The sequence below is a fragment of the Artibeus jamaicensis genome, unplaced genomic scaffold (assembly GCF_021234435.1).
Source record: "Artibeus jamaicensis isolate MK-2021 breed Jamaican fruit bat unplaced genomic scaffold, CSHL_Jam_final contig_354, whole genome shotgun sequence".
Classification (NCBI taxonomy): Eukaryota; Metazoa; Chordata; class Mammalia; order Chiroptera; family Phyllostomidae; genus Artibeus; species Artibeus jamaicensis.
This window is the reverse complement of record NW_026521803.1, coordinates 36,733,920-36,751,428: the sequence shown is the minus strand read 5'-3', so window position 1 is coordinate 36,751,428 and position 17,509 is coordinate 36,733,920. Positions and strand designations below refer to the sequence as shown.

Sequence of the window (17,509 nt, the reverse complement as noted above, 5' to 3'; positions counted from 1 at the left end):
ACACCCCCAGGAAATTATAAAGATGAGCAAGACAAGCCTCTTGTTCCTCATCCTAGGAGTTCACATTTTGGGAAGAAAGACAAATGTGTAAATAAATGGGACTGAACAAGGAAACTGTATTTTACAGACGGGATCTCCTGAGCTGGGTGTTTGATGTGACTAGATCACAGTGGGGAATGACAGAGAAAAGACTGAGAAGGTGGAATGGGGTTGCTTGTGCTTTGCTAAGGATTGGACTTGACTTACAGGCAATGGGAGCCCAGAGACATATTACATAGAGTAATCAAATAGATACACTTAAAACTATTTGCACTTGATGGGGTGGGGGAAAGATCAGAAGCAGGAAGATCAATGCAGAGGGTGTAAAAATGGTAAAGATGAGAGATTTGAAGGTCTGAACCAAGCTAGGTGGTAACAGGAATGGAGAAGAGGGGTGGATTCCAGAAGCACTGGTGAGAATGTAGAATAGCGTGATTAGGTGGCCAGGCATTGGAGTCAGAAGATGTGGGTACAAATGCCAGCCCTGTCACTTAGCCGTTGTGTGGCCTGGGCAAGTTTCTTAGCCTCTCTGAGCCTCAGTTTGCTGGTTTGTAAAATCAGGAGGATGTCTCTCCATGGTACTATAAATGCAGGTGACGAGGCACATCGTGTGCACTCATTAAACACCAGCTGTTATTACCACTGCTCCTGTCTTCTTACACCCCGGTGTCCTACTTGCAGCTGGGTTATTGTCCCCAAATCACTCTTTCACAGCAGCTGACACTTCATGGCAGGTGAAGGGGAACCCTTGATTTCCAGAGGGGTAGTTCTCACCGCCTACCCTGTGGCTACCAACTGTATGCATAGCACGGGCTGGTCCTTAAAGGGAACAGGCCCAAACCCATGCCACGATCAACAGTTGGCGACACTTGTCTGGCTGCCAGTGAGCCGGGAGTCTGTCTTCTCACGTGAGAGATGGTGTCTCCTCCACTTCCATTTGCAGATTGCCAATCTTCACTAGTTGATCCTGTTCCTTTGGGGGGAATTTATTTATTATTCATTGGTGATGTACAATGCTCTGTGTCCTTTGGTGGGACGGACCATGCACAGCTGGGAGGGGTTCAGCAGACTGCCTCCCTGCCAGTGAGTTACAGCTGTCCGACCTCAGCAGGCCAGCAACAGAATCGCCGCCAGCCACCCAGCACGTGTCCGCACAGCTCCGCTCTGCCATGACTTTCTTTCTGAAATGGACTTCACAGCCTCCCATCTAGTGTGCCTCGCTTTTCCCTTTTTCCTACTGAGGATATTGGGTCCACAAAGCCAAGTCGTGTGAGCTTGAGAATTCCAAGGGCTTGGGCCTGGGCTCAAGTTCACCAGGCGAGTGTTCCGTGCCCTCTGGCTCACCTTTGTTTGGATAAATAATTGAGAGTGTGCCATTTACAAGGCTCAGGGACCCACACAGGAATCTGGCTGCCAGCTCCTTAATTGAAAGCAGCAGATAACCGACAACACAGCCTGCTCCTCCCTCGGGACATGAACATGGGGAAATTTATTTTCTTTGGAATTCGTGTTCTTGGGTTGCCCAAATCAGAGGATGACATACATGCAACTGTTGCCTTACCAAAAAAAAAAAAGAAGCAAAACATGCCCCTTCTCCCTCTGGGCGATTGTTTTGATTTTCAGGTGAGGAGAATGCTGTCACTCAGTAGACATTTGGTCTTGCTGCCTGTGGGCAAGACTGGGGCTCAGTGCCAAGGGCAGCCACTGAGCCAAGCCGGGGCCCCACCCTGCAGACTGCCCAGCTGGGTGGGAGAGAGCACATGGGGAACTTTCAAAGCATGGTAGCCCTGGTTCTCAGTCCTGGCCAGCTTCTTAAAATACTGAGTCTCTGCTTCCAGCCCCAGGGATTCTGATTTAATTGTCAATATTTCAAGGTTGGGGCTGGGCATAAATTTTTTCACTTTTTATTTTTAAACAGTTCTCTAGTAGATTTCTAGCATGCAGCCAGGATTAAGAGCCACTGTTTGGGGGGTTTGGGTTTTTTCTAGATATTCTGAGACAGACACAGGCAGCGAGAATGTGCATGTTCAGAGCAAGTAGGAAGGCTTCCTGGGGGGTGGGAATTCCAAGAAGGCCACTGGGACCAGGAGGTAGTCGTGCCGAACCTCTGAATGGGAAGTTAGGCATGTTTGGGACCAAGCAGAGGAGATTATTCACCCTTTAACTCAACAAGTCAAGATTTGAGGGGTTTTCTCCACACCTCCGCAGGTTTTCTAGCAATTCTGACAGTCTCTCACTTCCAACTGGCACTCCATCCGAATGCCAGCTGCCCATAATCCTCACTTGTGTCTTGGGAAGGATAAACTGGCTTTACTCACCTGTGTCATGTGTCTGGAGCTCGCCACCTAGAGGCAGGGGATGGAAGGACGGGTGCTGTCCCCAGGGAGGACAGAGCTGCCCGGCCCCGTCCCATCAGATTGAGGCTCCAGCTGAGCAGCCCTGGCACTCCTGGCCTCATGCAGGCTCTGCTGATGAAGGTGTGAGGATTTCCACACCTGCATTTTTTTTTTTTTGCATTCAGATCTTAATCAGCGACTGTTCGGAGGCAGACACTGTGCCTCCCAGTTTGGGGAGTGAGACCCTGGCTCTCTCCTTTCTTCACAGTGGGGCCTTGGGCAAGACTCTTCAGCTGTCTGGCTCTCAGTTTTTTCACCTGTGAAATGGGGATAACCACAGACAGTTCTTGCTGTTCCTTGTAATAAGTTGCTGAAACCATAAAAGGCAGCAGTGTCTGACCTTGTGACACCTGCGAGACCCTGTGGGAGAAGCCCCAGCTGCAGAAGGGACACAGTCTTCAGAGAAAGGGTAGGCAGGTCCTAGCTGTGTGGTCTCCCCTTGGCTTGTGGCTTCTGCCAGAGGGCATGACGATACCAGGCTGTGCCCAGAGAGCGAGCAATGAACCTTCCCACTGTTCCGTTTCTACCACCACTGCCTTGGATGTAAGGCCTGCTCCCCAGCTTTTATCAGATGGCAGGTCCAGGCAGAGCCCCTCGTTAGGAAGGTGGGATGGATGTGGACATGGAAGGGGATCACTGGCAGTGCGCTGGGTGAAGCCGGCCCCTGCAGGGAGGCTCCTCCTGGACGGATGCTCGGGAGACCACAGCCGACTAGAGTTTGGTCTCTGTCAGCAGAGAAAAACCAACAAGCCAAAGGGAAGTCACATAGCCAGGACCTGCTAGACCTTCTGAAGGTCCCCACTGAAGTCAGAGCAGCCCTCTCTGTGACAATGGACATACAGAAAGGGCAGGGAAAGGTGTTGTGTTATCATCTCCCGGCATGAGTCACAGGTGAGAAAGTGGCACTGTAGGGGGTCTCCCAGGACCTGTGGGGAAGCCTGGTACTTGAGGTGCAGCCGGTCACATCGAGCTCATCAACGCAACCGTGGAGGAGGGCCATGCTCAGGCTGCTGCAGATGAGCGGCCCGCAGCTGGGGGTAGTCTTGTTCCACTCTGGGAGCTGGCTCAGGGAAGGCCCTGCTGGGACCAAGCCTACTTTTAGAACTGAGACATCTAGAAGTGGCTCCTAATTTCATAGCCTATGCCCTTCAATATCCTTCTTTGTACTGTCCAAAGCCTCCAGAACACCAGTCCCTGGAAAGATACTGGCCTAACGGAGTCTGCTAGAGCAACTGTGGTTCCTTGGGAAGGGCCTGTCTCAGCTACACCTGTGTTCCCACCACCATCGCCCTGTCTTGCCTCCACACATCCACACAGTTCAGCCCCTGAAGGAGCTCTGCACGAAAACCCGGCTGTTGGGGTCCTTTATGAGACTTCCCAAAGCAACCCCCACTGCGTCTCACCTTAGAAGCATCACCCCCTGCCACAGGATCTGTGTTCTATCCTTCATTACAGTGCCAGGAATTCCACCAGAGTCGCTCCTCTGAGCCAAACGCCATCCTTGGTGCAGTCGGTGCTCAAAATACCGTTCTTTTCTTGGAGTGCCCAGTTCTCTTTGGGGACCTGTGTTTGTCCCCAGAACTGATGAGAGAAATTCTCCATCACTAGACTTTCAAGCAGTACTTTGGGATGTATGCATCAACCACACTAAAGCTACTGTGGCAGGTTTTCAAGGTTAGGTATCACACTCAATCACATGGCCCTATTTGCTCTTTATCATAAATGCCATACTCGGAATAGGGAAGAAAAACTGCTGTCTCCCACTTCTGAGAGCCACGTGGCCTTAGGTTACATCAGGAGATCAGATGAGACAGCATTGCCAGGCTCTGGAGGAGGGGCGTCGGTTAACAATCTGACGGCAAGGAGTGGTCAAATGCACGGGACAGTGCATCTATCTATTGGTCCGACTGCCTCTCTCCAACAGAACCCACAGTCGGATTTCTTCTGGCTGGAAGTGAGGAACCAGACTCTAGGGAAAGCCAAGCCGATGACAGAGAGCAACAAGGCCTTGTGGTAAATTACGTGTGCACATTGCCACTAGACCTGCCATGCAAGCTCAGATTTACAAAACACACTCTTTTCTTTTTATTAGATTTAGGGGGGTGACACTAATAACATGATATAAGTTTCAAATGTACAGTTCTGTGATACATCATCTGTGTATTGCACTGTGTGCCCACTACCCAAAGTCTAGTCTTTTCCCATCGCCGTGCATGGGCCCGCTTCACCCTGTTGATCCCTTCCCAGCCCTCTGTGAGTTTGTTCACTTGTTGCTTTCTGTGTTATATCCCACATTTGAGTGAAATCTTATGGCTCTTGTACTTTTCTGTCTGGCTTGTTTCATTTAGCATGATACTCTCCAGATCCATCTGTGTCATCACAAATGGCGGGATTTCATCCTTCCTTATGGCTGAGCAGTAGTATATACGTACCACGTTTTCCTACCCAATCCTTCATCAGAGGACACGTTAGGTTGTCTTCATGTCTTGGCTGCTGTGAATAATGCTGCAATGAACATAAGGGTGCATAAATCTTTGTGAATAAATATTTTCAATTTTTTTGGTAGATACCTAGAGGAGAGATTGCTGGGTCATATAGTAACTCCACTCTTTTTTTTAAATTATTTATTTATTTTTAGAGAGAGAGAGAGAGGGAGAGAAACATTGACATGTGAGAGAAACTTCAGTTCTCTCATACTTGCAACCCAGACATCGAACTGTACCGACTGGGATTCGAACCGGCAACCTTTTGGTTCACAGGCTGACAGTCCACTGAGCCACACCAACAAGGGTGGTAACTCTATTCTTAATTTTCTGAGGAGCCTCCATGCTATTCTCTGTGGTGGCTGTACCAGTGCACATTCCCACCAGCAGTGGGTAAGGGTTTCTCTCTCCACAGCCTGTCCGACACTCATTTCTTGTCTTGTTGCTAACAGCCATTCTAACAGGTGTGAGGTGGTGTCTCCTTGTGGTTTAGATTTGCATTTCCCTCATAGGTAGAAAAACAAATGTTCTCACTTCTCAGCCTGCCTTGCTCTGCCAACAGTTAGTTTCTTGTTTGAAACTCAACCTACAATGCTTCCTCAAGGTTACCAGTGGATAATTCACCAATGCCAAGAACACCTGGAAGTTCAACTGCTATTGACAGAATCTAATTCTCAGTGTGACGAGGCCTGCGTCCACAGGTCAATAAAAACATTTCTGTTTGACCCACCCGTGAATGAATGACTTCCATTCATGAGACAGAGATGCGTGTTTTTGATACAGCACTCAACCATCATGGAAACCCTGCCTGTGAATAACCCCCCAAATCAAAAGCCTTTTGTTTCCAAAAAGTATAGCTTTTATATGTCACCAGGATAACTGAGAAAGAACATGATCTCAGTCACAAAGAACAGAAATGCCACTTGAATCTCAAGTGTAAAGGGAGCCGTGCTTAGGACACTGGGGCGTAGAATGGAGGAGCTGTCGGAAAACAGTGAGGCCCTGGGCATACTTCTCCCTCACCTTCCTCCCAAAGTCTGGGCGTTGTTATGCTCACCTTCACCTGTCGCTTGTCAGATGGTCTCCAAAACACCTCCCCGCAAGTTACCCCTGGCTCACCCTTGAGCTGCTTAAGGCCTCAGACATCCTAAATGATATATCCAAACCAAATGTAATTAATACCTCCTAGTCATCCCCAAATTTGTGCCATAAAAGTCTTTTGTATTTAGCTCTTTTCCAGTTTAACCTGCTTTCATTAACGGTGACCTCATCGTCCAGGCAGCCACGCTAAAGGAAATCTCTGGCCCTGGATTTCTCTGTTTCTTCTTAACTCGATACATCCAGTGTGTTAGGAAATCCTAATAGATCTGTGTCCATCATCTCTTTAAAATCTGGCCTCATTTTTTCTGTTCCCACTGCCCTGCTTTAGACCTGCTTAATGTCTTGCCTGAAATATTTCTCTGTCTACAGTCTTGTCTTTTCTCCCTCCCCTCCTGGCCTATCTGTGACTCTCTGACCTACAGGTTAAATGAGGTTTGGGCCTGCCCTGACTAGTTCAGCTCAGTTGGATGGGCATCCATCTGCAAAGCTAAAGGTCATCAGTTTGATTCCCAGTCAGGGCACAAGCCTGGGTTGCAGGCCAGATCCCCAGTTGGGGGGCGCACATGAGAGGCAACCAGTTGATGTTTCTCGCATCAGTGATTCCCTCCCACTCTTTTTCCTCTCTCTAAAAATAAATAAGGAAAATCTTAAATAAGGTTCAGGCTTAGGCACATCCTAAATGTTATCTCTGAACCTAGGACAAGAAAATTTTCCCCTGAGAGAAGCTAAGGTAGCAAGAAATTGTATAGGGAGCCAAGCTGGAGAGGCAAGACTGGTAGATAGTGAGGTAGGTACCCCTTTATATGGGGCCAGAATAATTCCTCGGGCAGGACCAAGCCAGCAGGCCCTGAAATTGAGTTCATCCTCCTCTCTGTGTTCTGAAAGAACACTTTATACTTGTGTTAGAATGTTTTTAATGCCCTCCTGTGTTATTCGTAGCTGTGCATATATATATTTCTCCCACACTGTCTTCAGGGACTAAATGCAAATCTTAACCATCTCCACTTTTCCTCTAACACCCAGTTCAGGGAAGACACGGCCTCTGCAGTCCTGCAGCCTGGGACTCATTTGTCCAGCTCAGCCACTAATCTGAACAAGTTACTGAAGCGTTCTGTGCTCCAGTTTTCCCATATGTAAAAAAGGATAGTTAGGAGAATTAGATTAAACAATCTATAGAACGTGCTTGGCTTGGCATATAAGTAAGTTCTCAGTTAAGTGTGTGTTGAGTTCAGTTAGACTTAATGGCTTCTAGTTCTTAACTAATCTGAATTGAAATTGTTACTTGATTATTGTCTAAAACCAGCAGAAGATTCCACTTTTACCTGTAAATAATTTGCAGGTAGAAATCCCACTTTCTGTGCTGTATAAATTTCTCCCTCCAGTGGCGTAGACCTGAGTCAGTGTTGGTTGGGCTTCATTGTCCATAAGGGTTGTGTGCATGTGAGGAGTGGGCCGTCTCACATCAGCACTAATTAACCTAAGAGAAAATCTCAGATCGGGTCTTCTCTGAATTTCCAAGTCATTAGTTCTTAACTAATCTGAACTGAAATTGTTACTTGGTTATTGTCTAATAATAGTTCCAGACAGTTTCAGAGCTGACCCCTGGGCAAAACTCTGAAAATCTCAGATTAGACTCCCTCTGTCTTTCCAAGTCATTGGAAGTCAAACTCCCTACTTTAAGAATGCGTCATTTAATTCCCAATGAGCATTTAATTCCGTGACTGACCCGTGGTAAAACTCTGAATTAGCACGTGTGTTTGCGTGTTCCCAGACCGAGTTCTCTCTGGAAATGCCTCATTAGCATGGGGAGGTGTAGGAGGGGGAGTTGAGCACCCACAAAAGTCTGCCCACTGTGCAGAGAGAACTCCCCGTCAAAGCAGAGAGCTCTTTAGCTTTGGATGAGTTACAAAGAAGGTTCCAGGCATTACTGTTGCAGGGTCAGTATTTCATAAGGCTCAAGGGCTCCATGCACATTTGTTTCCGGAGCAAAATGAAAGGCCATGTTTTCTCTGGGCCCCTTTTGGCTTTACTAGCCTTGCATTTCAGTTATTGTAGCTTTGGGGGTGTGTTAGGCTCCTGGAGCTGAAACCAAAAATAATAGTTTGAACAAGATGGACGTTTGTTTCTCTTACACAAAACTGTCAGGAGTCCTTAGCTCACGTAGTAAGCTAAGGACAGTATTGTGAACTCATCTCCTTGTATATCCATCTGCTCATTGCAAAGGTGTTGATCTCATTCACGTTCCCACCCATGGGAAGGTGTGATGTGGAGGGCATGTGCCCCATCCACCTAGGGCTGGCACCTGAAAGTTGCACATGTCGTGGTCAGATCACACTGGTCAGGCTTACCCACAGGGTCATGCCTAGTGGGCCAAGCAGCTGGGAAATGTTCCCTTTATTCTGGGTTGTTATGTACTCAGATGTAATTTGGGGGGTTGCTACTGCACAGAGCAGAAAGTAGATTTAGGAAAACAGCTAGTTATCTCTGCCACAGCACTGACCTTCTGAAAGGGCAGCTATTGAGGGTAACGTGGGGCCTCTGCTAGAAAAAAATTAGAGGACAATTGTTATAAAACAGAATGGTGGATTACTTGTCTTTAGGCTCTGAGTCCATCAAGGATGGTATTCTATTCCACCTTGGCAATGGGAAATTAAATTTTTCTGTTAGTTTTAAAGTAGAACCTTTTCTCATTACAAAAGTAATATCTAATAATTATAGAAAACTTAGAAAATATAGGTGAACAAAATTAAGTCAGTGAAGATACTCAGCCATTTTCAGTTTAGGAGGCATGAGCAGAGAGGTGGGAGCTGCAATCCTGTGGCTGGAGCCCCCCTTTGAAGAAGAGAGAGGAGTGAGGTAACAATGGCTGAGCCATAGACAAAGCCCCACGTGGGAGGTGATGGCAGAGGAGCAGTCAGGAAACTTCCCAAAGTGCCTGGGCAACCACTGTGGATGCCCCGTATTGCTTGTTTTATCACAAATAACTCAGGGCTTGAGGATACCATTGTCAGGATGAATGTCACTGCAGCCTGTTACTAATAGCCATTTAGGTGTTCCTAGAATGCTTTCAAAGTGAAGGTTAGAATAAAAGTTGGTCAGTGATGAAGGATTTGGGTCCCACAGTGTCACCACGCTGTCCATGCACAGTGACCCAAAGAGGAAGACACGGTTCACAGCTTCTGAACTCACAGTAACAGTGCTTCTGAAAGTAGCAACCAGGGGAATACAGGGAGGAGAGACTCATTGGTTTAAATGTGCCTCACCAATGGGGAAACTTGTTGCACTAAAACCCTCCCTAAGATAAAACTCTATCAAAGCAGTTATGGAAGGTGGGAAAAGTAAGAAGGAACCTCCTGCCCAATGGTACCCTAAATCCCTGAGACCGTTTCTTGATAAGTGCCCTATGTGGGTTCCAGGTGACTTGGTCAAAGCAGTTTGGTTGAAACCTAGTTGGTCAAGTTGGTCCAGAACGTAAGTCCTTGGTTTCTGGGCTGGAGAAGGAACGCTGTGGGCAGTCACACACAACCACGGGCTCATGAGCAACTCCCAACCAACGTTCAAAACCAGAGTTACCAACACCATTGCCAAGACTGGTGTTAGAAGTATACCAGAGCACCCCAAAATCCCTGAAGTTTATTATTTCCTCTATGTTCTCCCACTACAAAATCAACACCTACTCATTCCAGAAAACCCACCTTCTCCACAGAAGTCAACCTAATGACTACCCAATTCAATCTTTGTTTTTTAATGTAAAAATATCCCATAGATACAATCTCAAAATTTTACAAAGATAATACCAAACTGCCTTTTCCAACTTGTTATAATTTTTTTTCTTAAGTTTCAGTAATGGTCAACTTTTCATCTGAAATTGGGAAAAGGCAGCCAGCAAGCACGATAACTGGGGCTGACAAGGCAGAAGACTCACTCGGGGGCACCAACAAAAAGGAAAAAGTGTGAGAAGAGGGCTGGAGCGTCTACCTCTGGCATAGCTGAGAAGAGGAAGTTAGTCAACCCCAGGTTCTGGTCTCCTTCTGGACTCCGGTGGCCCTCTGTGGAGGTCTTCGACCTGCTGAGTCCGAGGAACACTGTGGCAGGAAGATAGGGAGGCACTGGCAGAAACACCACGCCAAGGTGACCACATGTTCTCAGCCTGCAGCCTGGGCTATGGTCTGAATAACCCATGTGCTCCTGGGCCAGCTTTGAGCAAACAGAGATCCAAACATGTGGTTTCATCACTGAGAAAGGCTACGGTGCTGATCAGAGAGAGGGAAGTGGAATGCTTTAGGGTTTCACTTCTCCTTCAAGACAATCTAACACAATCATCTTTGAGCAGGTGTTAGTGTGGAAACAAATATGGCCAAGATGATGCCCAAGTATCGCTCTGCAGTCCACACTGGCTGCTTCTCCCTTGAAGCCAATCATCGGGAAGTCAGACTATGGCGGGGCCACTGACTGCCTCATGCTCCCTCACCTGCAACGTTCCCTCTTCTGTGACATTTCAGGGTCCTTGACAGTGGGGGCCAGAGTGGGGACACAGCAGGGAAAGCAGCACACTTCTTATATTTTCTGTTGGGATTCGTGTACAACCGCACTGATGTACTAAGGTCCGTGCACCCTGACTTACTGAACCCTCACACCAAGCTGCTGAGGTGGGTACCAATACTCTCCCCTTTTGCACACAAGGAAATCAGGGCAAAGGGACTCAATGAAGTCACTTGTCTAAGGTTCCACAGCTGGAAAGCAGCAGAGCCTGGATCCACCCAGGAAGTACATCCCCATGGCCAAGGGCCCTAACCACCAGCTTCTCTGCCTTTGGGGTAGATGCAATAAAGGTGTTTGTTGACCAAATAAATTATTATCATCACAGCCTTGTTGGGCTAAATACTTTCTGGTTCCCTTAACTCCATTTTAGAATAAACACACAAACATTTTTTCCCTGTAATTCATCCAGCTAAAACCCAAACAATACCACAGCCAGGTCATTAATGGTTAGAGGAGTGACTTCAACGATGTTCCTTCCTCATCTGACCTTTTTGTGTTTGTGTAGTAAAATACACACAGCGTAAATTTACTGGTTTAACCATTTTTAGGTATTTGGTTCAGTGACATTATGGTAAGTTCTTGTACATTGTGCAATTATCAGCACCATTCATCTCCAGACCTTTTTCCTCTCTCAGATTAACACTCCACACCCTCTGCACTAACTTCTCAGCCCCCAGCCTCTGCAACAGCCATTTTTTCTATTTCTATAAATTTGACTATTCTAGGTACCTCATGTAAGTGGAATAATCTAATATTTGTCCTCTTGTATTATTTCATTCAGAGTAATATTTTTAATATTTATCCCTATCATAGCCTGTGTCAGGATTTCTTCCCTTTAAAAGCTGCAGAATAGTCTACTGTATGTAGAGAGCACATTGTGTTTATCCAGTCATCTCATGATGGCCATTTGGGTTGTCCCCACCTTTTAGCTTTTGCGAAAGATGCTATGAACAAGCATTGGTTTAAGTCTGCTTTCAGTTCTTTTGGATATACACCCGGGAGTGGAACTGCTGGATCACGTGGTAACCCTGCTTAATTCTTTTAGTAACCACCATGCTCTTTCGCTCCTTCCATCATTTGATCTTCACCATCAGTAACTGTGCACATTAAAAGCGTGTTATACCTAATTCACTCCTTCTGACCCTCTTAATAATGTCATGGATTTGGCAGTAACAAGTTTAAACATAGATGGATACATGGGTAGGTTTGTTGAGGTTTCTTTTGGTTCTTAGTTTACTGATTGCTGTAGTCAACGTGAAAATGTTCCATTTGCTGGAATTGAGGAGTGCACATTCTGGCTTAAAGGCTGGAACCAAGCCGGCCTAGATGGGAGGTGAGTCATTTCATCGGTTCTGTTCTCAGGGCATCTAGCATAAGAGGAATTCTAGTAATTCGCACGCAGTTCTGCAAAGCTCAATAAAAGTTCTGGAAAACAAGAAGGGTACGGGGAAGAGAGGAAAGCTTCCACACACTAAGGAGTTTACAAAGAAACTCAGGGTCACTTTTAGAGCCCTGAGCCCTTAATCATAGCCCCAAGGGATTCATGTTCTGTGTTCTTCCAGGGGAGAGTTTTCTACCGGCCTGACTCATTGGCGACGTGAGGAAACCACCGACAGTTTGCCTTTCAAAGGCATCATCAGGAAGGCTTTATTGTTTTAGAATGAAATAATACATCGGAGGATTCTTCACAGTCGTGTAGACTCTGCGTGTCTGGGTTTCACTCAGTTCTCTGGCTTAGTGTCCCAGTCCTGGGCCTCTTGGGTACAGTTTGGAAGAAAAAAACCGTTCCACATCTTGCAGGAGTGGTCAAGTGGTGTCGGGCTGACTGCTCGGGCTGGGGAGGGCCGGGAGTCCAGGCTCACCAGGCTTCCAGCTCATCCTGCTCTGGCCTGGCCTCCACCTTCTTTAGTATCTGCAGGCTCCAGTTTCCATGCCTTGCTTTTGGGGATGCTCTCCTCTAGAGGAACTGAGGTATGATGTGACTCCACCTACAAAACCCTTCCCATCCTTCCCCCCACTGGCCACGTTCCAAATCAGGGAGGTCTCCTGATCCTGTGGAATAGGGGCTTTCACTTCTATTTCATGGTCTCATTATGTGAGGTTAACCTATAGAAGAAAAAGACAAAAATATTTCTTTTCCATCATCTTGAAATCAGAGGTTTCCCTCCCTTCCCCCAGAAGAAGAGATGGTGTCTGCCATTGACTAGAAGTGGAAGAAAGGGAAGAGCCTTTTCTAAGATGAGGAATCTTGGAAGAGTGACTTTTATTGTTTTCTTACTATGTTCATAAAGGTGCAGCTAGAACGCTGCTCTGACTCTCGACTGGGCCCTGTGCTAGGGACCTTTGTTTTCTGTAATCAGTATGATAATTCTTTAAAGCAAATATTATTCATATTTTATCCATGAAGAATCTAAAGCTCAGGAAGTTTCAGAAATGAACCCAAGCACCCTGACCAGTGCGGCTCAGTTGGTCGGGCATCATCTCGCAACTCCAAAGGTCTCTGGTTCAATTCCCAGTCGGGGCACATGCAGGAGATGGCCAGTTGATGTTTCTCTCACACATCAATGTTCTCTTCCTCTTTCTCCCTCCCCTCCCCTCTCTCTAAAAATAAATACATAATTTTAAAAAGTGAACCCAAGGCCACATCCTGAGCTCTTCAAATAACAGAGACAGAGTTGCCCACCAGCTTTGCTTACCCTAAAGCCTCCCACACGTAGCTTGGCGCCAAGAACTCTAAAAAATGCAGTTTGTTCTCTCATTTTGTTTAAAAAAAAATCTGATATATTTGATGCATGCGAGGCAGTTATGGAAAGGAAATCCCAAGTAAATCTTAGGAAAATTTACTGTTGCCTTGGAGCAAGTGTTGAAACATATCTTGCCTACTAACTCACTTGACCTTTCGAGTCCCTTTTAGTCCTCTGGTTCTGCAGGCGGGTTTTTTTTTTTCTTTCAATTCTTTCTTAGAACCTAATAACAGATAGCAGACAGTCAGATGACGGTATCTGTTATCTTCATTGTCTTGGTTTAGTTTCCCCTTCCAAAGACTCTCACACACTGGTTGATGGGCTCCATTTCGGGCCGCACTATTTTTTTTTATTTATGGTTTTCTGCATGTGTTACTGCTCAGAGGCACCCTGGGGAGACCTCCACAGGCTCTCCTGTTACCAGATGTCGCCCTTTCTGTGTAACAACCATCTACTCACCACTTCCTCTTGCCAAGAAATGAGAAAAGCATTTGCCTTTGGAAACGGGCGCTGAGACACGTGAAGCGTATTAAGAAGGCGGCCTCCCCGGAATCCACATGAACTTTCACAGTCTCAGTTTGTTTTGCTTAAAGATAAAGCACACACAGCCTCGTTTGTAGTTAGGGCTAACAAGGACTTGTGTAATGGGGCGGAGATTCCACTTGGGCTGTTCTGACTGCATCATACATAAATTGTGTCCTAAGTAATCTTTGAACCAGTACATGTGTAGCCTGGGTTTGTTTTTCATACTTTGGAATACCTCGTTGCTGGTTTTAAATGGAAATCAATGATGGATGGGTGTTTAACATGCAAAATAATGCTGTATCCCCAGGAAGTCTCCTGGGGGAGACAGGAGGGTGCAGAGGAGTCTCAAACCTTCTTCTCTGGAGCAGGGACATGGTGTTAGTCATGCAATTAAAAGAAAGCAGCCAAGGGGAAGTGAATTGCTAGCTCGGCAGGTATTTAAATGACATGTGCCTATCCTGAAGCCCAGATCTGCTCCTGACAGAGCTGTGCCTTTTGATGACATGTCTCATTTATTTTCATAAAAAGGCAAAGGACAGATTACTTTTGGCTTCACTCTGTGGACAATCCCAAACCCTTGAAATGCTCAGAAAGGGTCAGAATGCCCAAGTTTGATAGCCTAGATAGAGGAAGGGAGATTGTGAGGATTGCATCCACTTGCATGAACTTTAAAACACCAACGAACATCTCTGAAGTTACACCTTGGATGCGCCATTTAAGGAGAAAGAGCCAAGTAGAACCATATGTTTAAATGTGGTGTTATCTTTAAGACATATCAAAAACACATGCTTCTCCCCTCCATCCAACTTTCTCATGAATCACTTGAGTTTCAGACTGTCAAGTGCACTGTTTTTCCTTATGTAGATTCTGTCCGACAGCTTCACATAGTACAGTGAGTAAAAACCGTAAAATTTTAATGGACACTTTATTCAGCCAGTTTTCTTTTTTGGTTGTTAGGAAGTTGGGCCTTCTTAAACCACAGAAAACTAGGCAGAATTTAAGTTTTGTGGAATAGAAAGGTGGATCCTCTACTTCTGTTAGAAATAATAATTATAATAAATGTATACCCCATGGGCTTCTTTGGCCATGTAAAGTTATAATTCAGCTAGAGATGCTGGGAAATTATGCCTAATGGGGAAACTCTGAGCACTGTCACGCATCATGCATGTCAGTCCATTTTCTTTATATGTGAGTAAATATATATAAATGTACATTAAAATATATGCATTAAATACACACACACACACACACACACCCATCTGACATAAAATATGCTGAAGACAGACTCAGAATAGTCCATATTGAGCAGACAGGTACAGGTAGACAAATGTGTTTTTGCAGGGCAGGGGGGATCCTGAGTTATCTCACTCAAGTCTGTTTCCAGAGCCTCCCAAATGCCACCAGTTTTTATTGTGGAAGCCCTTTTGTTATGCTTTTGAAGAAGCTCATCTATCACAGCTGGGCTGCATAGGCGATGCTTTCAGGACGGAAGGAGGCGGGGCTTCCGCAGGAGGCGGGCCTGCTGCACCCAATGGGGCCTCAGAACCTTCTCCTGCCAGATGGGTTGTTTACAGGTTGTATACATTGTTCACAAACTTGATGTAAGACGTTTAAGTGATGGATTGAATAAAATTTCCATAAATTCTAAAAGTTTTAGGAAGAGATTGCTGAAGTGTTTCTGTCACCTGGCATGTGGTAATCCACCTTGCAGGCCAGTCCACAAGAACTGATTCGACCTATAATATAGTTGGATCATACTAATATTGTGTAAGTAGAAAATAATGCTCTTAAATTTTTTTAACTAAAAAATTGAGTGGTGGGAAAAAGGCATCTAAGCGTGTCAAATTATCCTTCAACAGAAGCCTTGTCTAACCTGGCTGAAGGTTCTGATCACTGGCAAAGATGGATACTTGCCTTAGTTCTCATCTTTGATTATTTTAATAACAACGACTACTACAATAATTACACTGTGTTGATCCCTTGTTAAAAATTTCAACTCCCCTTCTAACTCTGCCTGCTCTTACTTACCCTCCAGAACTCTCGGCAGTTTGACTCTGCTTTGTCCAGAGCTGATAGTGGCTGGTCGGTAGTGGGGCTGGTCTGTTAGGAGCCCACAGCCCACTGCCATGCTGGAATCTCTCCAGGGGAGACCGACATTTGGAACTGATGGCACCATTTCCCTAACTCAGGCAGAGATGGGAGACTCGCGTATTTCCATTTGGAGTCGCCTGATGGCTGAGTTTTAGCTGTACATGATTCAGGCCCCTTTGAGTGCCATGCATGGTACAGGCATAAAAAAGCACTCCAGTGGAGGTTAGAGTGTTTGGGTGCCTGCCCCAGTGTTACATTGGAATTAGCCATCCTTATGTTATAATTATCCAGTGATTATTATACTTAGATGATTATTACTATAATTAGCTAATTGTGTTAATCCTTGGTACAGAGGTCAGCCTCAAAGTTTCTTTTCATACTTATATCCTGCAGACCTGTAATTATCTAATATAAGTATCTTAAAATCTCTGAGTTAATTCCTTTCACAGGCTTCAAAGGATTAATTTCATGTATTATGTGGTGAGAAGGACATTCTGCTATTAGAAGATGTGGTCATATGATATTGATGATATTTTAATCTCAGATTTCCTTTAAAATAACTCACCCTGACTTAGTGCCTCAGCTTTTCCTGGGCACAAGTTATTTCATTCAAAACCAATAAAAGAAAAGAAATGTACTTTTTATCTAACATATCTAGCAAAGCATTTAAAATGCTTTTTTGTTTGTCTCTTAGGAAAAAGTGCTGCAAAGGGTATAAGTTTGTTCTTGGACAATGCATCCCAGAAGGTATGTAACAAAAGATTACGTCTTCTCACCTTATTCGTGACTGTTCATCAGATGTCTATAAAGTTCAGGGGTGCCTGGAATGTATGTATGTTATTTGTGTCTGATTACCTGTGCATATGTGCATGTAATTTCTAGTTTGGGGCATTAAATTCTTCTCATTTCAATTTGGTTACATGGAGCATGCTCTATTTAAATCATTCCACAACATGTATGCATACGTTGAGTAATTAATTCTCTAATCAGCTTATCACACACAGGCAGAATACAACCGCCCTCCCCTCCCCATCTCCCTGCTTGTCCTGTGTTAAAACTGAAGCCCCTTCACATGACCATCAACAAGCCCTGTGTGTAGCCCAGCCCTGAAGTGATAGAGACCCAGCCCTCAAGGCACCCACCCCCATGCCCAGTAGGCAGGACAGAATAGTGCAGAATCAGAGAGACCCAGATGTCCATCACGGTTCCACGCTACCTTCCTTCGTCCACTCCAACTGCTGTAACAAAAATTCCACAGACCAGGTGGCTTAGATAACAAACACTTATTTCTCACAGTTCTAAAGGCTGGGAAGTCCAAGATCCAGGTGCTGAAGGATTCAGTATTTAGCAAGAGCTTCCTGTTCTTTCTGGGTCCCCACATGGACAAAGGAGCTCTCTGGGCTCTCTGTTGTTCGGCCATTAATCCCATTCAAGAGGCTGCCACCCTCACGACTGAATCACCTCCCAGAGCCAAGCCCCCACCACCACCAATACCATCACATTGGAGTTAGGATTTCAATACATGGGTTTCAGCAAGATGCAAACATTCAGTCCATAACACACACATCCTACTGGCTATGACCTTGGG

The 17,509-nt window shown here is 45.6% G+C and overlaps 1 protein-coding gene and 1 long non-coding RNA gene across 3 annotated transcripts in view; one reads left to right on the top strand and one right to left on the bottom strand.

The window, feature by feature from the left end:
- The window catches only part of CCBE1 (collagen and calcium binding EGF domains 1), a 169,934-nt gene that overhangs the window by 127,146 nt on the left and 25,279 nt on the right, over window positions 1-17,509 (top strand). For both annotated transcript variants that reach the window (XM_037151972.2, XM_037151973.2), the window contains exon 3: window positions 16,616-16,668. In XM_037151972.2, coding sequence (XP_037007867.1) covers window positions 16,616-16,668 — 53 coding nt within the window. The remainder of the gene's footprint in view (window positions 1-16,615; window positions 16,669-17,509) is intronic.
- LOC128627249 (uncharacterized) lies at window positions 4,581-10,187 on the bottom strand. The gene is made up of 3 exons (XR_008391411.1): window positions 9,998-10,187; window positions 7,342-7,496; window positions 4,581-4,940 (listed from the first exon to the last, which is right to left on the bottom strand). It is a non-coding gene; the product is annotated as an uncharacterized LOC128627249 (long non-coding RNA).